The 21,120-nt window shown below is 40.9% G+C and overlaps 3 protein-coding genes across 12 annotated transcripts; 1 reads left to right on the forward strand and 2 right to left on the reverse strand.

Annotated features, from left to right (window-relative positions):
- Positions 1 to 6,022: 6,022 nt before the first annotated feature.
- DEG1 (DegP protease 1) lies at positions 6,023 to 9,064 on the forward strand. Its single transcript, XM_078573078.1, has 8 exons — positions 6,023 to 6,500; positions 6,583 to 6,705; positions 7,275 to 7,446; positions 7,630 to 7,667; positions 8,133 to 8,331; positions 8,413 to 8,565; positions 8,634 to 8,768; positions 8,898 to 9,064. The coding sequence occupies exons 1-8, from the start codon at positions 6,064 to 6,066 to the stop codon at positions 8,973 to 8,975; spliced, it is 1,335 nt and encodes a 444-aa protein (XP_078429204.1). The 5' UTR covers positions 6,023 to 6,063; the 3' UTR covers positions 8,976 to 9,064.
- On the reverse strand, positions 8,988 to 16,261 carry LOC144701296 (phosphoglucan phosphatase LSF1, chloroplastic). The gene is made up of 10 exons (XM_078573077.1): positions 15,846 to 16,261; positions 15,663 to 15,772; positions 14,762 to 15,206; positions 13,981 to 14,052; positions 13,783 to 13,904; positions 9,959 to 10,174; positions 9,762 to 9,873; positions 9,515 to 9,627; positions 9,289 to 9,439; positions 8,988 to 9,200 (listed from the first exon to the last, which is right to left on the reverse strand). The coding sequence occupies exons 1-10, from the start codon at positions 16,167 to 16,169 to the stop codon at positions 9,081 to 9,083; spliced, it is 1,785 nt and encodes a 594-aa protein (XP_078429203.1). The 5' UTR covers positions 16,170 to 16,261; the 3' UTR covers positions 8,988 to 9,080.
- Positions 16,262 to 16,690: 429 nt separating this feature from the next.
- LOC144701300 (proteasome assembly chaperone-like protein) lies at positions 16,691 to 20,300 on the reverse strand. 10 transcript variants are annotated; one of them, XM_078573085.1, is made up of 9 exons: positions 20,195 to 20,291; positions 19,379 to 19,525; positions 19,210 to 19,294; positions 18,419 to 18,466; positions 18,236 to 18,282; positions 18,097 to 18,163; positions 17,970 to 18,013; positions 17,056 to 17,113; positions 16,691 to 16,827 (listed from the first exon to the last, which is right to left on the reverse strand). In XM_078573085.1, exons 3-9 carry the CDS (start codon positions 19,261 to 19,263, stop codon positions 16,777 to 16,779), a joined length of 369 nt encoding a protein of 122 aa, XP_078429211.1. In that variant the 5' UTR covers positions 19,264 to 19,294; positions 19,379 to 19,525; positions 20,195 to 20,291; the 3' UTR covers positions 16,691 to 16,776. The 10 variants fall into 10 exon arrangements, with proteins under 10 accessions (XP_078429211.1, XP_078429216.1, XP_078429213.1 ...); XM_078573090.1 differs by having other exon boundaries at positions 19,379 to 19,501; positions 20,195 to 20,273; XM_078573087.1 differs by having other exon boundaries at positions 19,379 to 19,501; positions 20,121 to 20,270.
- Between the last annotated feature and the right edge of the window lie 820 nt (positions 20,301 to 21,120).

Below are 21,120 nucleotides of genomic sequence, written 5' to 3' on the forward strand. Positions count from 1 at the left end.
GATGACGATATCAGGACGGATGCTGAACCAGATCTCAGAAATGGCCATGCCGATATCCGTCCATACCGATATCCTGATACCGGATGTCGATATCAGATCTCGGTTGCTGCAGTTCCGATATCCGATACAGTGATCCATCCCGATGTCGGCGTCCATCCTAATCTCAAAGGTTGGATAATGATATCGGATATCAAAGTTGGATATTGGTTTTGACAATATCTGAAATAGTAATCCAAAATATGTTTTAAAAATAATTTTTCATACGCAACTAGGCCACTGCACGTCAAATATACTTTTTCGTAAAGTATTTTATGATTTTTTAAAGGTTTTAATTTATATTTCACTTATGATATCACACTAAACCTAGCCCAGTACAAAATGGGCCATATTTCTATCTCAGCGGAGCACATTATAGGCCTAGTGACTTTAAAGACCTAGCATCTGGTACATTGCATGGACTTTTTAGTAACTCATTTACCAAAGCTATTGATACTACCATTTTTTTAATTTGTTCCATAAGGGACAATATTCCTCTTCGTTTAAATTAATATCCGTATATCAGATATCGTTATTCGGATACTGTTTATCGGTATGGATTTTGATATCCGATATCTGGATAACGATATCCAGTATCTGGATAATGATATCTGGTATCAAAATATTGGATTTGATATCTAGTACCGGCATCTGCCACATCTGGAGCCCCACGTTATTTGTCCGGATATTCGATGTTGGATGGATATTTTGATATCCGTCCAATATCCGATATCTCAAATCAGAAACTGCCCTGATTTCTACCGGATATCGGATATCGGTTGTCCGATATCGAATATCGGACTGATATCAGACATGAAATCACTACTCCACGCTTGTGTATAAATCAGAAGCTTTAAATGATTTAAATTAAACCCAATTTCTGGTACATGAACCTTCTATATGATATCCAACAGCCACAAATTATAATATTGACTAACAACGACAGTGTGCACTGATAATTGTAGCCCTTGATGGAAATATATGTGGTCAAGGAGTCAATCACAATATATCACTCCATGTTCTTTAGTAGAATTTATATTCATTACAATATGCTTGTAATACTTATAATGAAGTCCATGAATACATGGTCAGAGTTAGGGAATTACAGTGAGTCCATAATACAGAGATCACTAGTTCTTAAGCATGTGTTCTAAATATTCATACTCAACGGGTACTCGAGGAGTAATTGAAGAATCCAAATATAATAACACTGTTTAACCTCTCTCATATGGTGGGTCACACACGAATGGTCTTTTGGACATTGGAAGATGTACTTAAAGTTAGGGGGGTTTTATGAAAATTACCCACATAGTAAAGAAGGGTAACACCTTGAATGAAATTCAACTAGGTAGAATTGTTCGGGAGCCTTCCCCTTTTTCTCCCTTTTCCTCATAACTCCTTTTCATTCTCGATGCAATGGGGATGGCTTAACGACAACTATTGGGGGTGAATGAAGCTCATCAATGCAAAAGAGAAGATTCAAAGTGTTGAGGATCAGATGAATACTTCTAGAGGCTGCACATGACTCGTTCAAGGGTCGAATGAATTACTGATGTGATCTGTACCGAAGTCATTCATTTCATGTTTTCATTGACGTCGTTATGATTCAAATGTCACTCTTACGATGCATGGAATCATTTTGTTTCATCCATATCAAGGCCTTGGAACCCAACAACCCCTTACCCTCATGATCTAAGAATTAACTCAGTTTGGGCTGAGTAATAAAGACACTTCATGTTTTTTCATATGACCCATATTGACTCATTCTGAGCTGAATCAATGGTAAAAAATCCACAACACGTTGTTATGTTAATCTGATCCACACCTAGATTGACTCATGTTAAGCCCATTGGTCATTTCTTGCAATTGGGCAGCATGTCGACTTGTTGATGACATAAGTATCAGATTCATGCATCTAGTAAGCCCAAAAAATGTGAAATAAATATAAATAAACCTTTAAATATATACAATGACTTAAATCAATCATTTATTTGTGAAATAAATCCAGAAATTTTCTATAATTTCCTTTAAAATTATAATAAACATAATGACTAAAGGTAGTTATCATAAATTTATTTGGTTTAATTTTTTGGATTAATTATTTAAATTCATTTGTCTAAAACTTTAATGAAAACATTAAACAATATTTTCAAGCTCTAATAAAAATATAATAAAGCATAATGTGCATTCTGTTAATCATTTAAATGCATGAAATGATGACCAATCACATCTAAATTTAGTATGGATTGAAGTTATCAGTCCACTGAAATGTCATCACCTAATGCATCTCCATATAGTGTTATGAAGTCAATGCACAAAGGTGAAATGGAATATATATATTTATATTTCAAAAACTCCAAACTCTGGCTAAGAAGGTATTTAAACCTATATGCGAACCTCATCTAAACCATCATATTTTGGACCCAATAAATTAGATTTACCTTATCTCACCAATGGACCCAAGTAAGTGGTATTGAGTGCTGAATCCTATAATTAAAAATTTTATTGTAAAAAGAGAAAAATCACCCAATTACATCTTAGGAAATTTATATATATACTTGAGAAATATATCTTAGAACTATTTTTCATTGTAAAATTATATATCATCTCATTATCACGGATCATTTTGCAGTTCTAAACAGAGCGGATCAACATATTTTTTTCAATTAATATACTTTACATAACTCAATGTCACTAAATAAATTATTTTAAGTGAAAAAGTGTGAAAGTATATTTTCAAATCTAAACAAAAAATTGGCTGATGTTGGATGACTTCACAAACATGTTAAAAAATTGATGTGAGTCTTTTTTTCATAAATATATTTTTATATAGATAGATGAAATATATTTTTATTGAATAGAAAAATGCCCCAATAAATATTATAAACCAAAATTATAATTTTTTTGACAATCATCTTCCTTAGGGAAGGATGGCAAAAGTATGCATAGGGAAGGATCCCTATTAGCTCTAGAATATATCACTATGACATTTCTGAGTTGCATCCACCAACATCCATCGGGAGACATGATGCATTATGGTCTCCCTCTATGCAGTCCCCTTCTCTCTTTGGGCTTTTCCTCTAAGCATACCATTTGATAGGTTGGCAGATGTGGCTTCTCTCAGTGGTCTCCTCAAACTTGCTGACTCCTTAAGAGGAGTTGCCCTTCTAGTGATTCTACAACAATTTTCTATTTTACTTTCCTTAAAAATTATCAGGTATAATATTTAATGGCTAAAATTTCATAATTTTTATTCAAATATAAAGAAATCATCTATAAAATAATCAAACTATAGTTTATATACAATTGCATCTAGAATTATAAATATTGAATTTTTAAAAAAATAAAATCTATTAATTGCATGTGCTATTATGATAATTTCATATTATATATAAAATGAATCAATATTTGATCACTTAAATTCATTAGTCTATATGTGTGATATTAAATGAATGGACCAAAACAAGTTCTTTTATGTATTTGAGATAAAATTTGGTTAATATAAATATTCATTTTTTGTATGAATTCTCATGTCATACATAATTTCCCCATTGTATAAAAATAACACCTTTTAATATTTTATTATAGGGCTGAAAAAAATAAACATATATTTACTTTCAACCCTGCAATTAAATAATACACTAACAATAATGAGAATGGAGTTCATCACAAAGGATGTGTTTAAAGCACATTTTGAATGAAAATTTCTTGGCATGTAAATTATATATATATACATATATAATATATTTAAGAAGCCAAGAGTCAACAACTGAGAGAGGCGCTGACAGCACTCAAGCCAGCCACAAGCTAGAGAGTGAAGAGTGTTCAAGTGTTGGATTCTCAATCGATTTTTAATACAAAACATTGAAAGTACCTTTTGGGGAACTCGTTCCACCCTTGACTTTGTCGCTCTGAAATCGTTCTGAAGCCGTTCACACGTTTGGCCTCTAGAAGTATCCACACGATCACTCGGCGCTTAGATCTCCACGTTTTCTTCTTCTACTCTTCTTGAAAATCTTGAAGATCTCGTCATTATGAAGACTCTCTTCCTTAGTCGAGTGGAGAAGAGAGTGGAGAGAGGGAGGGGTTCTCAAATCAGGCTTGTATGGGTGCTTAAAATGAGACCCCTTTCCCTCTTTATATTTTACTTATGGTTTTTTCTCAAAAACCCTACAAAGTAAAATATATTAACCAATGCTCTTATGAATTTGTGCGTGTGACCTTCTAGGCCCATGTATCATTCTACTTAATAACTTTAGTGGCCCATAACATTTATTGACAAACATTATTAATTAACTATATCAACATATATATTAATTAAATAAGGATTAAATTACCCCAATCGATAGGTTAAGTTTCCAGCCCGTGGGGTGCCAAGCTACACCACGCGCTCTAGAAGATACCGAGTAGTGTTGAACTCTCTCATGGAACCTTTACTGTCATTGATTACCGTATATATATAATCCATCATCTGCGTGAGACTCTCGAACGACTTAGGGTATAGTTTATCGTCAAACCCTAATCTGTCATTCGATTAATACTGATGCGTAAGTGGGATCATTGGAGAACGACTTCTCCAATATCCTCACTACCCTGACCAGGAATTTTTCTGCATCGTCTTCCTCGAGTCAATCTCCTCTTATACCGAGGGCGGATGATCCCATCTTGACCACTCCATCATCTCCGTAAGCTTCTTATTACATCCGATCTATACTTATTTGAATCTCATGATTAGAGGCTCGTAAGTCATAGTCAAAATGTAGTCGTTCACTCACGAGATGTCCTTAGTGTCTCATGTCACTAGATCACTTATACAACAGTAACTTGAATCAACCTGATTGACGTTTAGGTATAATACCATTCAGAGATTCACACGGATTAATTCTGTGAACTCTTTCTCCAAAGAGCACCCACTATCTGTCCTTAGTGTTGCCACACTAATAGCCACATGATCAGCTATACTTGTCGTATAAGTAAGATCAACTAGTGCTATTCTATCTAGATAATTCGATGTATGTCTCTCGACTATCCATCGAATAGAAATATTTAGAATACATGTTTAAAGAATAGTGATCACTGTATTGTGATCTCATCATAATTCAGTAAATCATTGCACGTATTTGTGAACTTCATTATAAATATCAGTCGGAATAATAATGAACGTAAATATTTTATTTAATGAACTTAAGTAAACATGGTAGTGTGATTGACTTGACGACCACATAATATCTATCACTTTGCATGTGAAATCGGACCAAGACCAGACCGAACTATAGGTAAAGTTTAGGTCTTTGCTAGAAACTGGGATGGGACCGAGACGATCCAACCCTAGGTGTGACAAACAACATGTGGGCCCAGCACCACCACATCCCACACAATGATCGGTCCAAACTTTAGGCAAGGTTTAGGTCTTTGATAGAAACCGGGACAGTACTGAGATGATCTAACCCTAGGTATGACGAACAACATGTGGGGCCCAGCACCACCATATCCCACACAATGATGGGTTTGAACTTTAGGTAAGGTTTAAGTCTTTGCTAGAAATCAGGACGTACCGAGACGATCGAACCCTAGGTGTGGTGAACAACAGGTGGGGCCCAGCACCACCACATCCCACACAATGATCGGCCCAAACTTTAGGCAAGGTTTGGGTCTTTGCTAGAATCCGGGACGGGACCAGGACGAACAAACCCTAGGGGTGACGAACAATAGGTGGGGCCAAGCACCGCCACATCCCACACAATGATTAGTCCGAGCTTTAAGTAAGGTTTAGGTCTTTGCTAGAAACCGGGACGGGACCGAGACGATCCAACCCTAGGGGTGACGAACAACGGGTGGGCCCAACACCACCACATTCCACACAAAATGGAGTATTTCCGTTTGAAAAGGCAGGTCTAGGGTGGGCCCCACGTCACTGGAGTTGCCTCTTGTGAGTGGTGGGAATCGCTTGGGCAACGGATAGTATAAAAGCTTCAGCCGTCTTACACAGAATAGTAGACCTCCTTGATCGCGTCTGTGTGGGCGAGGATGATCTCGGCTACTCTCCATGGCGGACCTTCGCCTAGGGTTTCGCCCTGGCCGCAGCTCCTCGCTGTACAACGCCTCGCTTCCGCATCCGCCATCTCCGCCATCCCTCCAAGATCCGTGATTCTCCGGTCCAGATCTTTGCCTGTTCTTATCCGCTGCGCCGGCCGTGATGGCAGCAGCAAGATCGACAGATTGTTCATCGCGAGGTTCGATCCGATGCGCTTGAACAGAGGCTTGATTTCGTCTGCGGTGAATTCTTTCTTTTCGTTGGCCGCCTCGCTCGCTATCTCCCTTTCGATCTTCGCCGTCGACGTCGATGCCGCCTCGGGATTCGTGAGTAATGCTCCTCGGAAGCTTCAGTCGGATGAGCTCGCCACCGTCCGGCTGTTCGAGGATAACACGCCCTCTGTCGTCTACATCACTAATCTCGCCGTCAGGTACGCGGTTCGCGTGATTTTCGGCGCGGATTTCGGAAATCAAGTCTTGATTTTGCTTGATTTGGGGCTAAATTTTGGATAGGCAAGATGCGTTCACTCTTGATGTGCTCGAGGTGCCTCAAGGGTCTGGATCTGGATTCGTGTGGGACAAGGAAGGTCACATTGTCACCAACTATCACGTCATCCGGGGGGCATCAGATCTCAGGTTGGTTTGCTTTCTTCCTTCTGCAAAAGTAGCTGAATAAAATGGATGATGCGAAGTTAACTAAATAAAAGGGAGAAGCAGCAGTTTTCTTATTGACATGATCAATCTTGCGCAATTAAATCGACGGCAGACTAGCTCGATTTGCATGATCACTGGGTGGATATTCATGAACAATCTTCTGCCGTCAAATTGACGAAAGGCTGGCTTGATTTTCATGATCAGTCTGCCGGAATCAAATTGACAAATGGCTTATTTGATTCTCTTGATCAATTCGTTGATTCTCAGGATCAATATTTTGTAATGAAATTGACTAAATACTGGCTTAATTTTCATGATCAGTCTGCCGGAATCAAATTGAAGAAAGGCTTGTTTGATTCTCTTAAACAATTGATTGATTCTCATGGTCAGTCGGTTGTAATGAAATTGACAAAAAAATGGATTGATTCTCATGATCAATCATCCGGAATCAAATTGTTGAAAGGCTTGATAGGTGCTCTTGATCTATTGGTTGATTCTCGTGATCAATATTTTGTTATGAAATTGACGAATGACTGGCTAGCTTCATGCAGGGTCACGCTCGCTGACCAATCGACGTACGAAGCATCCATCGTAGGATATGATCAAGATAAAGACGTGGCCGTGCTTCGGATTGATGCGCCGAGCGATAAACTGAGGCCGATACCGATTGGCATGTCTGCTGATCTTCTCGTGGGTCAGAAAGTATTCGCCATTGGAAATCCTGTGAGTGTGCCATTTCATATCCATCAAATCTTTCAATCAGACATGATCGACCACCGATCGCTGGCCGTGATTTATAAGTATTTTGAGTAGATGGCTCGCAATCTTGGACAAATCTTTTGAGGAAATTATGGGGTTGTAGGATATCTGAGTCATGGCTTCTATTTTTTTTGGGTGTGCATGCAGTTTGGATTGGACCACACATTGACCACAGGCGTCATCAGGTAAGAATGAATAATCTTTAACCTGGAGTCTGAGCTATCCAATATTACCATTTAACTATTATCATGTGTAGTATCATTGGCGATATCATCATCATCATCATCAGTAAGAACAGCAGCGCCATCTTCTCCGTCAACAGCACGATTAAAGCAGTGCAATTATCATCATCATTATCAACAAGATTATCACCAACAGTAGTGCACGTCATCATAGGAAACAACACCCAGACATCATCTTCAAAAAAAAAAACACCTAGAACCTCATCATCAACCTCAACGACATCATCATCATCGGCATCATCATCAACAGCAAAAACAAATCTCAGCATCATGATAGCAGCAACAGCAGAACTAGCATAATCATCATGAAAACCTAGAATGAAATTAATCATAGCATCATCATCAGCAATCAAAAAATCAAAAAGACTTACTTGTCTCCTCAATCCATGTTCATTTGTTGTTGCGCAGTGGACTGAGGAGAGAAATCAGCTCCGCCGCAACTGGGCGGCCAATCCAGGATGTAATTCAAACGGATGCTGCCATCAACCCGGGGAACAGTGGCGGGCCGCTCCTTGACAGCTCTGGAAGCCTCATCGGCATCAACACTGCCATCTACTCCCCCTCAGGCGCCTCCTCCGGCGTCGGCTTCGCCATCCCGGTAGACACGGTGGGTTTCACTTCAATTCACTGACATTTAGTTGACCATTGCCGTTTGATTGTTGACTGTTGACTTTTATGTCAACCCCAGGTTGGAGGAATCGTGGACCAGCTGGTCAAATTTGGGAAAGTCACGAGGCCCATTCTAGGGATCAAATTCGCCCCGGACCAGTCCGTGGAGCAGCTCGGGGTCAGCGGGGTGCTCGTCCTCGATGCGCCCCCTAATGGGCCGGCAGGCAAAGCGGTATATCCGCTTCCTTTCCCCGCCTTCTGTTGACTGGCCACTGACGCGTAGAGGTCAACCTTTCACAGGGCCTCAAGCCGACCAAGCGTGATGGCTACGGCCGCCTCGTCTTGGGGGACATCATCACCTCAGTCAATGGCAAGAAGGTCACCAGCGGCAGTGACTTGTATAGGATCCTGGACCAGTGCAAAGTCGGCGACACGGTATGGTCAATGTTCTTCACCCTCATGCTTGACTTTATGGTCTATGCTCTTCATCCTCATGTTTGACTTTCTGGTCAACACTGACGAGTCAACTGCTTCTCTGTTTTCTTCCTTGGGGTACGAATAAAGGTGACGGTGGAGGTGCTGCGGGGGGATCAGAAGGAGAAGGTGCCCGTCGTCCTCGAGCCCAAGCCCGACGAGACGTGATCTCGCCGTGGATTTCCTGTAAATATTGTCCTCACACCGATTATTCAATGATAATTGACATTAAGGAAAGGCGCAAACTTAGATGGATATTAGTTCTATTTATATTCATTTAGGTGCCAGAGTGATTGGGCAAATCGCGAATGCGATGCGCCGGGCAGCAAAAGCCAACATGAAGCGTTCGTCTTCAGTCAACGGCCTCTCGATCACTTTGACCACGGTAGGGTCCTGCCACAGGTCGATCACGTAATTAACGAAGTAATTGTTTAAAAAGGAGAGACAGCTAACTAATTAACTAACCAACTAACTAACTAACCTTGATGTACTGCTGGCCGCCGCCGAAGAAACGTATACGAGCAATATCTCCCACTCTAATCACGTTGTTAACATTGCCCGCCTGATCGGTCTCTGTCGGCAACGACGTGGAGTGTCGCCAGTGCCCACCGACCACAAACTTGTACCCGTACCTGAGGACACATGGCAAAGCTTGGTCAACGATCAAGGGAGTTTGACCGGGCAAGACTCGGGATCTGGGGCCGTACTTTCCATGACGGAGTCTGACATCAGCTTCGAATCTGGGGCCACCTTTATGGCCCAGCCTCACAGATTCTTTCCAGTTTGCAGTGAAATCCCCCACCAGATGGACTTCCTCACCCTGAAAACCCAATTCAAAAAAATGTGGGTGTTACTTCGCTTACATCTATCAAATTGTAGAAAGATATTGAGTTGATCACCGATCCCGGGTGACCTTCTCTTTTTTCTTCAAAAAAAAATTTAGAAAAATATGACCTCTTGGCAGCCATTGGTCCAGACAAAGGTGACGACGTGGGTGGGCGGCCCGTCGGACATGCCGAGCTCTACCAAGGCGATCAGATCCCACGTGGCCCAGACAATGGCAGCCCTGCAATGTAAAAAAAAAGGGTAATGTGCATAGTTTGGTAATAGGGAAAATTTTAATACTGTTTTAAGGGGAGAAATGACCGAACCGGTCAGGCCGGCAGGAGTGCAAACCGGTGACGAAATTGTGGGCAGCGTGGAGAGCAGTGTCCTGGATCCAGTGCAAATAAGCGATCACACACGTGGGGGATCTCTCGAATCCCGTGGTGCACGTGAGAAAAACCCGGAAGTTCTTTCTAAGAAGGCGGAGGAGGAGGCCCACGCAAAAAGGAAGCTTCCTTCTCAGGTCCATCGAGTCCACCTCCCTGAAACAATCCATCAATATTACCTGTTTTATTAATATTTTCAAAAGAAACCCACGAACATCTATTTTGTTTCATGATCATCGATAAGATTTCTGTCGGCCGTCTTCACAGGGATCTGTGAGATGCAGTCCATTGCCTGGGTGAATCGTGAATGAGAAAGGGAGAGGAAGATGAGGAAGGCCGACGGAGTAAATGTCGCCAAGGAGGATGGGGACCGAAGTGGACGTTGTTATCAAAAGGTAGATTCACCTAATACTCAATATCCAACAAGGACTAAATAATTAAAAAGGGCATGCAAGAAGGGAAATGAAAATACAAAAAGGCCCCTAGCGGCCCTACAATAGGAGAGGGATTGTATCACTGTGCATCTTTTCTTAAGAAAATCATATATTTAATTTGGATTTGGTTGAGAAAATGATTTTTTTTTTTGAAAGAAAATACGGATGACCACCCGAAACCGGAAAGACACTAGCACCTCCACGTCATACATGACATTCTCCACCGAAGCCATCCTCCCTTTATACAAAACCTCATTTCAATGTAGCCATATTGCCCAGAGCACCGCGAGTAACCGCTCCCATTCCAGTCTACTTCTGTAATTCCCGTCTATCTTTGAAGCCCAAAAGGCCTCGTCTGATGAGATAATCACCCCCTGAACCTGCTGCGATGCCCAGACTCCCTGGGCGAACTGACATGTGAAGAAAAGGTGGGAACAATCTTCCTCCCCCCTGGCGAACATAATACAATCAGTGGGAGCCGTGGGGGCCCATCTCCGCCGATAGACCCGTGTGACCAGCCTCCTCAGCCTCAATAACCAGCTGAAAAATCACACTTTAACGGGAACTTTGTGCTTCATCAACATGTGGCATGCCTTATTGATTACCAAGTCGTCCCTCGCTTCCCCTCTGATCTTCAAAGATGCATCTTTCACCGAGAAGGACAACCCCCACCACATCCAACCATCACACAATTCAGCTGACAGGCTGATTGGTAGAAGTGTCTCTTGCATCCTCGACAGCTCCTTGAACTGTGGCTCCGCTAATGCTCCAGTCAGGATAGGGACCCAAGCCTCGTCCCAACACTCCCTGACCGTGACCTCTAGGTGCCTCGCTTAAGAAAATAGCTTTGGGAACTTCAACTTCATGGGGCCATGGTTGGACCAGTTGTCGATCCAAAACTGAAATTTTGCCCCGTCCCCCAATCTGGGCTCAAAAAACTCCCGAATGCGAGGAATGGCTTGATGCAGACGCTCTAGAAGGGGGACTCTCCCCTGACTCTAGCCCAACGCTTCTCCCACTGAAAACCAGACCCTCCGCTGATGTCATAATCCGTTCCACCCATTTGGTCAACAATGCCATATTCATGGTTTCCAGATGAAGGATCCCCAACCCTCCCTGTTTCACAGGTCTGCATAGTATCTCCCATGCTACTAGAAGCACCCCCTTGCTTTCTTCCTCTCCATTGCCTCCCCAAAAGAACCTTCTCATCAACCCCTCCAGTCGGTTTACCACTCCTGCTGGTATTTTAAATACTGATAAGTAGAATATTGGGATTGCTGACAGCGCCGACCGCAGGAGCACCAACCGACCCCCTTTTGAAAGTGTCTAGTTCTGCCAACCCTCTAGCCTCCTTTCCATTTTTTCCACCACCGGTTATCATTCTGCAGCTAGGATACGTCTCCCCGTCAGTGGGAGACCCAGGTAACTCATTGGGATCGAGCCTCAAGGTGTGCCTAAAGCTCCAACACATTGTGCCTCTTCCTCCGAAGAAAGTCCTAAGCCCACAAAAGACAACTTGGCTCTATTAAATTGCAGCCCCCAGAAGTCAGCAAAGAGATCAAGCAATGCCGATAGAATACGAGCTTCCGTCATCATACCAAAGACGTATGATACATTCTTTTCAAAGACGTATTGGCGTCATACCAATAAGAGAGCCCGATAAGTCGGGCCATGTGCCAGATCTCACACGTGGGAAGCCAGTCCATGGAGATTCTATAAGCAACTGAGGCAGAGAAGAGGCGGGGGCAGACATTTTTCAAGATTCTGTTATTCAGAGGGCAGTCGGGTTGAGGGCTGGGAGCGGGAGCCACCTGTGACCATAAAGGGGGAGAGGATCTCCATCCTCTCTCAATCTTCATCTTACTTTCTCTACTTCTAGTTCTTCTACGTTTCTATTTTCTTCTAATCTCTCACCGATTTCTCCATAACCCCAGGTTCGCTTGTTACCGATCTATCTTCTGGTTTGGGAGTACCAGAATACTGAAGGTTATTTTTCTTGAAGTTGATTGAATCATTGAGTTACGGTACCACACTGTATCAGAATACACTGCCACTAATGAATGGTGTCAGTTTTTCACATTGAAAGAACGCAGCGTAACTATTGTTGTATTAAAATATATGCTTGGTTTTCTCTATACAATCCTAGTCCGCTATTGACATTCAAATATTTACATGGATCTGTCCTATTTTATATTGTAAAAATATAAAATACTTAAGTCTCTAAAATCATTTGATTTGGTAAAGAATACACCAATATTCATGACTACCAGTTTTTGATAGAGTCCAATCATGGACCTATCATAAGAGTAAGAGTACAAGACCTCAACCACTACAGGCCTGCACACGACATTTCAACTAGGAAAATGGTGGGTTGCTGATACGGGGATTCCTCAGACTTACCTGGAGAAGAGGAAGAAGAAAAGAAGACTAACCGCTACCACGCCTGACAACGTGTAAGGCCACTAATAGGCGGAGGCCCCCGCCAATAAATAAGGGGGAAATAAGTCCTCTGGGACTTCTGAAGTTTGTTGGCGTCAACATCGGGCTGAGCGGGAGATTCTCCTCCTCAGAGGGAGACGAGAGAGATCCGCCTCGTCTATCACTACTCTTTTCTCTTTTCCATCAATTCTATACCTCTCTCTCTGATTGGAGCTACATTGTACGTGGATCAATTCTCTCCGTGATTTCTGAGTATGGCAAATCCGGTAATTCTGACATTTCTTGAAATCGAAATTCTGAAGTCAATGCATATCGATATTTTCTGAAGAGGACTATATCAGTTGCCTGTTGTATACAAATAAAACATGGCCGGACAAGTCAAAAAGGGACTTCTTCTTCAAGATTGGCATTGTGGCCAGGCCGGGATTGCAAGAGATCCTTGCTTCTCCTGGGAGAATGGTGTCATTCCAACCCCGATTTACTGTTATCTTACTGTATACCTGTTCTTTCCGTAAATCTCATACCTTCTTGAGACGACAGTTCTGACTTTCTTGGATTCTTGAGAGAATTAACATTGTTATGTTATTTGCTCAGCGTTGCTCAAGTTATTGTCTTGGTAGGCAAAGATACACATTTCAGGAGCGTATCATTTTTAATATTCAAAGAAAACAGAGCAGCTCTTAACATCATAACACAACTTTAGTTTTACAAATATCAATAAGATTTTGTCCATGCTATCCCTATCAGCGACTTCTACAAAGATCTTTTTCTTAAAAACTCGACCATTGAATTATTTATGAAAAAATCATTGGATTTGATAAAACAACGTTTCTGTGCGCATGACAAAGCTAAGGGTATTCAACATTAGAACGAAAAAAGGTTAGGAATTACCGTATCGGGTAATTGACTGTGAGAATGTTATAGCGACGGCAAGCATCGTTGATGGATTCCGAGTTGATTCCCCAGTTCACACGCTCACTTTCACTTTGGAAATTTATAATTGCAGTAATGCCCTGTCAAAGAGGGACACCCTCTTAGCAAATATACGGTCAAGAGACCTCTCAAACATAAAGAAAGATTGGTGATTACCACTGTACTTGCCAAAGTCTGTACATCGTTTTCAGTTTGCATACACGAGCCAATGTATATTTGCTCTGTGATCTGAAAAGAATGGGAAAATGCGTTAAATAAGAAAATGAGCAACTACAGCACAACTACTGATAAATTTGTTACCGATTTATGACCTATACGGATAGGTCACGTGTGCCATACAGTTTTACGCACCAACTGACAGTTAAGTTAGCCATCGCGAGTTCTTATTGGGCCATGACCAACTCAGCCCAGTACAACTCTTTATATATTACTAGACCTAAATGAAATAAACAAGAGTCTATTTTGTTTCTGAGTCTATTCCTTCTCCTGCCTCTTTGATCCTCTCCATCCAAGGTCAAACATTGAAAAATTCAGTAAAAAGCAACACAATCTACATGAACAAGAGAGCTGGTTCTAAGGGAAGGAATACACAATAAACTTTTTCCAGTTCCGATTTTTGAAACTGATTAGTTTCAGGCAGCCCTACTGGCGTGAATTTCGTAAAGGTTTTACTAAATTGAATAAATTCATTTTTGATTTTCTTTTTATCAAGGAAAAAATTATTAATCTTTCGACATTTTAGTGCCTAAAGAAACTTCCTCATATGCTGTTCACTTGTTTGACATATTTTTCTAAATACCCACGGTTAAAAAAGATCAACACTACCGGGTAATCGAGAATCAACCTTCCAGAGGGAAATTAGTATATGGAATAAACGATATCTCACGTAGATGCAAAAAAAAGCAATGATCTATGATTACACTCTGGAATCACTTACTTTGCTATATTGCATGCCTAGAGAGTGATTATAGTACAACTCTCCTTTTGATCGATCAAGCGCTTTGAGATATTCATCTAAAGGAAAGCTGCCAAACGACCATTCAACTTCTTCGGAACATTCCTCAGCAAAAATCCCAACGAATTCAGTCTTCTGCTTCGACATGAAACCGTTGTTCAAAGTTTGGAAATCAGAAATTTCATGATTTTCTCTAGAGAGAAGCTCCCATCCTTTCGGTTGTAAAAGTCTTGGCGAGAAAATTATAAAGCCAGGGTTTCCCATACCAGCTCCATGGACCGCTGAATTCCAAGTACTAAGAGGAACTCGACCTTTGTTAAATATAACGTCGTGGTCCCCGAGAAGACATAGTTGCTGAATGGGAAAGGGAGAGGACGGCCTCTCGAGAATCAAGCTGAAGGACCCAGACGTCGCCTTCAGCACTTTCCTGAAAGATAATTCAAAAATCGTAGAGAAAAGTCATAAAGAGTAATGACTTAAAGGCTGAAATCTTATAAGTTCTCCGATAAGCTATCATCCAGTGAATTAATTCTCCATCAATGACAGTAATACAATTTGAGAAGAATCGGGAGAAATCATAAATGCAAACGTGATGGACATCTAAGAAAGTTTGACAATGAGTACTGTGTATCTGCGAGATCATTGGTGTCAACTTAGCTGTCATACAAGGAATTAATTGTACAATAATCACAGTCATATCAATAGAGAAGAATTGACAGAAATCATTAATTTCAGACATAATGAACTGGGAAACTTTGGCAATGCATACTGTGTATCATGAAGGTTCTTGATGTCCAACGAATTGAAAGTAATTTGAGAAGAATCGGCAGTAAACGTAAATTTCAAACACAACGAGCATCAAATAAAGTTAGACCGTGCATACTGTGTATCAGCAAGGTTCTTGATGTCAACCATCGCACCCTCCTCGGAAACATGGCCCGCCTTTTTCAATGCGTCCCCCACCATAATGATTCTAGATTTCTCCGCATTTCCCTAACAACGACCACATCATAAACAACCAACAGTCAACATCAAAAGCGACAATCACGACCACAGGAAAGCTTACCCCTTTCCTCAGCGAATGGACAAGAATCGCGCCATCCAGCGAGAGCGCAAAGCGTATACCGAGCGGCTTATCGAGTGTGACCATGTACTCGTTGAAATTCATCTTGCTCAACGGATCAGAAACCGCAAAAACCTTAAAAACCTTGAAAACCTTCCGGCCGGCGCAGCCACGGAATCCGAGTCGCGATCCCCCGCCGTAGGAACTCCGGAAATGCATCGATTGCAGAGAATTGGAGAAAGATCGAGATCGAACGACGATCTGGCGATTCGAAGACGAAATCGGGGATTGCGAGAGAGGACGAGTGAAGGAATTGTGCAGCGACATGGCTGGGAGAGAGCCAAGGACCAGATCGCGACGTGGAGAAGCGCCTCTTCATGCTTGGCGCGGTTCTTCCTCTCCCCTTTTTTTCCTTTTTTTCTCTTCTCTATTTATTCCCTCGTTTTTCACGGGCAGGAAGCCGTTAGAACGGACCACCACTCGCTGGCCGCCACGTGGAAAATAAATAAAAAATAATATAGGTGCGATTATTTCTTATTAGCTGGTGTGATGACACGTGGAAAAATGGGTCGATGAGGCGTCGCCATCACCCGAAAAAAGCCCAACATTGGATTTAAAATACAAGAAAAAATATTAAAAATCCACTTTTAGAGTATTTTCGCTGCGCACGATTATTTCCTTATTAGCTGGTGTAATGACACGTGGAAAAATGGGCCGATGAGGCGTCGTGACCACCCGGGCCCAACGTTGGATTTAAAATACAAGAAAAATATTATAAATCTACTTTTAGAGTATTTTTTCACGCATGCGGTTATTTACTTGTTAGGGTGTGATGACACGTGGAAATATATGGTTGGTTGGGCTCATCCGGGCCCCCCATCGGATAAAACATATTATATTAAAATAAGTCTATGAAGACAATGCTTATAAAGCTTCACCACATTCGATTATCGATCACGGCAGAGGCGACGGCTCGGACGGTTTCCTGAAACAAACATCATGCCATCATCCATGACTCATATCACTGTTGATAAACATTATCAAATAGAGCCCAATAAACATGTTCTGGTATATATAGATATCTAGATATAGATATATATATATATATAACTAGATAGACTGATAGATAGATAGATAGATAGACAGACAGATACATACATAGATATAAAGATAGATAGATAGAGAGTGAGATCTAGAGAGAGAATATTTTTACCGGGTGATGATCCTTGAGGCCTAAGGAAAGCATGAGGTGCTTGGGAGAGCCAGAGCTGCTGGAAGGGAAGAACAAAAATATCATGTTAGAGAGAGAGAGAGAGATAGAGAGAGAGAGGGAGATTGCATGTTGTCTTCTTTTCGGTCGGCCTGAGATCGACAAAAATGGAGCAAGAAATGAGGTGAGAAATTTCTAAAGACTAATCAGACTTCGATTAGTTCTCCTTGATACATAGAGATGGACATGCATCTCCCTATCACTCTATAGACGTATATATGTATAGAGAGATAGATATATAGATAGACGGATGTATAAACAGAAGTACAGATGGATAGATATTAAGATAGACAGAGAGAGTGAGGCAGGGAGTGAAATGGATGTTTAGATAGAGACAGAGAGAGATAAATAAATGAAAGGGTGGGAAATATAGACATAGATAGATAGATGGATATATAGACAGAGAGAGTGAGGCATGGAGCGAAATAGATCTTTAGATAGATAGATAGATGGATGGATATATAGACAAAGAGAGTGAGGCATGGAGCGAAATAGATCTTTAGATAGATAGATAGATAGATAGATGGATGGATATATAGACAAAGAGAGTGAGGCATGGAGCGAAATAGATCTTTAGATTGATAGATTCATGGATAGATAGATGGATGGATAGATAGATAGATAGAGAGAGACAGATAAATATCTGATGGAGATAGAGTGGGGGAGATAAATATATAAAGGTAGGTGGGTAGATAGATAGATCGATAGAGATAGAGAGAAATGAGAGAGAGAGGTTGATAGATAGATGGGGGAGAGAGAGGAGACAGAGATCAACAGGTAGATGAGAGAGAGGGGAATGTAGATAGATAGATAAATGCAGATCAAGGGAGAGAGAGATAGAGGGGGGGATTATTTACCTTATGTGTTCGATCAGCTGGCGGGCACATGCTATTAGCAATGGCTGTGGAGGTACCATAGACATCTGATCAGGATCCAATGTCCACAGTTTACCAAATCATGCAGATTTAAATATCATCGACTAACCTCATCTCGTTTGCCCAATGCTACGGAGACATTAAACGTTGGATCTGTCGAAAAGCTCTCCTCTTTTCTAATAAAGAAATAGTCACATGATAATGTTCGCTATCCAATATAGGTGGAATAAAGTTGATATCAGTTTTACCTGGCCCTTATTATGGTTCCCATGCTTCCAATCTGGGTTACTACAACCTGAACAAAACAGATACGGAGGATTAAGAACGAGATATCCTTGACATGGAATTTGTTAATCCATGTCTACTATCCGATTTACAAAAAAACTGATAAAAAAGATTTAGTTTTTTTGCTGACAAGAACACGAAGTTACCAAGAAATGATCTTCATAGCTGGAAATAACGATGGCCGTTTTAGTTCCCTGTATTAGTGATTAAACAAAAATATTAAATTCCATCACCATATGGGTATGAAGAAAGAGAATAACTTAAGAGGGAAGCTATTTCATAGGATTATACAGGTGGAAAAGGGAAAAATAGTCATTTATCTTGGGGACCATTTTGTCGCTTAAAATAGGACTTTCACGGGGGAAGTATCAATATGTTCTTTACAAGAACAGATCGAAGAAGACTTAAGCGAAAAGCACAATTGCTGGAGTCATGTTCGGGAAAGGTTGCACATGCAACACCCTTTTAATTAAATTACCAGAGAGTGAAGGAGAGGGATTAAGCATATCTTCAAAATTCTTAAAATAAAGAGGTCAGAGAACTGGAGACTGGAGCAGTGGGAAGCCACCGCAGCCGGAGGAGGCAGCAATCGTGGAAGTTTCTGATCATCTTAAAGCATTTCTCTCTTTCGTACCTTCTTCTTGGATAAAATTGGAGATGTGATTGGTAAGGATTTGGAGTTTGGTTTGATTATATTGAACTATTGTTTCAAGATTTCATCTCAAAGCATTTATGAATACAGATCTGCGTATCAGGTAGTCTTCAGAAGCAAGGGAGGATCGACAAATATACTGGCTCAAATTAATGTGATTAGAGGCAGAATTGATTTTTATGCGGACAAATTCCAGACGTAAAAAGATATCATAGTTGATGAAGTATTTTTGCAGAAGCTTGAAAAAAATACTAAGTACAACGAGGAAAATGAGACTGAATATACATTGATATCTGAGGAAATGCTTTTGTGTGGCACCGGAAATGTGTGGCCTTCCATTGAAGTAAATTTCAGAACAAAAATTTGCAGCCTGACAAGGAAAAACACAAACCATTAGATTTCAGATGTAAACCACAAATGTAAAGAAGAAATAATGCTACAAGTCATCAGTTACCAATCTTTAACTAAATATACAAAAAGGAAGCAGCAGAGATGCCCTCTCGCAGGCAGATGAAGACCAATCTTTGACTCGTACGGGTCTCCAAGAGAAAATAGATGATGGGACGAACAACGTATGCTTCAGTTTTAAATTTGGAAAATCCTACAAAAAACATGAGATCACTTGCGAGCTTTTGGTTCCCTAGAATGCCAAATCTTGAAGGCTAAAATGAACTCTGAGCTAAGATATCCATTATGTAACTCACCCAAATTAGTTATTCTTGCTTTAAGACATGGAAGTAGGTAACTAACCCAAATTAGGAAGACATTAAAACTAAGATATCCATTATGTCCACGGGAAAAATCTTAAGTATAAATTAATAGAGTGCCATAATATCCCTAGATAACTGTAATATATGCACCAATGAAACAATCAGAGAGCACGCTACCCAGTGAAAAGGGTTAACCTAAAAATATTAAATTTCATTTTCCAGAATAAGCAATCGAGTAGTGGCATCTAGACAATCGCGCGAAACGCATTGTTGGCAGGCTCACTGGCACAATCGGAGACAGATTTGACTTTTAAGAAAGATCACTCTGCGCCCACTAGATACGATGATACTCATAAGTTGTTCTTGCGTAAACACATCAATAAAAAGCGCATCCTTGCATAAACGATGACGAGGAACACAGCGTCGAGTAGATGACGGACAGAAGAATCATTTGTAAACAACAATGTAAAAAGATCAAAACCATACGAGCTAGTCGCCTCAATCCCCGGTATCGACTCAGAGTTCCGACATCCGATAACCCGAATTGTAAGGAGAATTACCGCGATTAGACAGTAGCCACTCCCATCTCTACTGCGCTCGGCCGCTTCCCCTACAGAATACGAGAGAGATTATTTAGGAGATACCAAATGTGAGACTATTAGAGCCCGATAACTAATTTATTAGGCCCAGTCCAGTGCAAATTTGGTGGGTCCCACAGGCCAATATCTGAAGGTATCTGGCTTTTCTGATTATCTGACATGTAAATTGAAATATTATTTTAGATAATTTGTCTTGTTACTATCAAACCTATAAGTTCTTAATTAAGTTTTTTGGCTTTCGTCTTCTTCTCTTTTTTTTTTTGAACAAATAATACTTTCATCTTCTTCTCTTTTGAACAAATAATATATATATATTTTGTCTTCTTCGCTTTCTAAATAATACTTTCATCTTCTTCTCTTCAGTTCGACTAGGTTTTTTTTTTTTTTTTTTTCATTGGTAAAATGACGGTGCGGGGTACGTCCAACCCTGCGGTTGTGCCTGTAGACCGATCCACCCATGCCCTGGACGCCACCCAAGGGTGTTTATTGATAAAATGTAGTGTTTTTCATCGTTTTTGGGCATGGAGCGAGTGTACATGTCCCAATTACACACGAACCCTACTCGCCCACGCCCATGTTGTAGGAAGGGAAAGGTACATAGGTGTTACCTAGTGAAGGCCGAGAGATGGTCACTCATGCCAGCAGTTCGACTAGTGAGTGTTGGAAATGTCAAACCCCCCAGCCCTTTTTTTCGGGATTGTCGGGGTTGACTTGGCACATGCAATATTCAGTTGCAGATCCTCAAAAATAGGATTGTGCCTACTTTCTAGGACTGTGTCTAGTTTTTAATGGGGCAGTTAGGCCATTGGTTGTCCCTATAAAAGTTCCCCTATTCCTTTTGTTTTCTCATTCTCTCTTGCATTCTATTTGATCCCATTGAATTAAGT

The sequence above is a fragment of the Wolffia australiana genome, chromosome 3 (assembly GCF_029677425.1).
Source record: "Wolffia australiana isolate 7733 chromosome 3, ASM2967742v1".
In the NCBI taxonomy this organism is placed as follows: Eukaryota; Viridiplantae; Streptophyta; class Magnoliopsida; order Alismatales; family Araceae; genus Wolffia; species Wolffia australiana.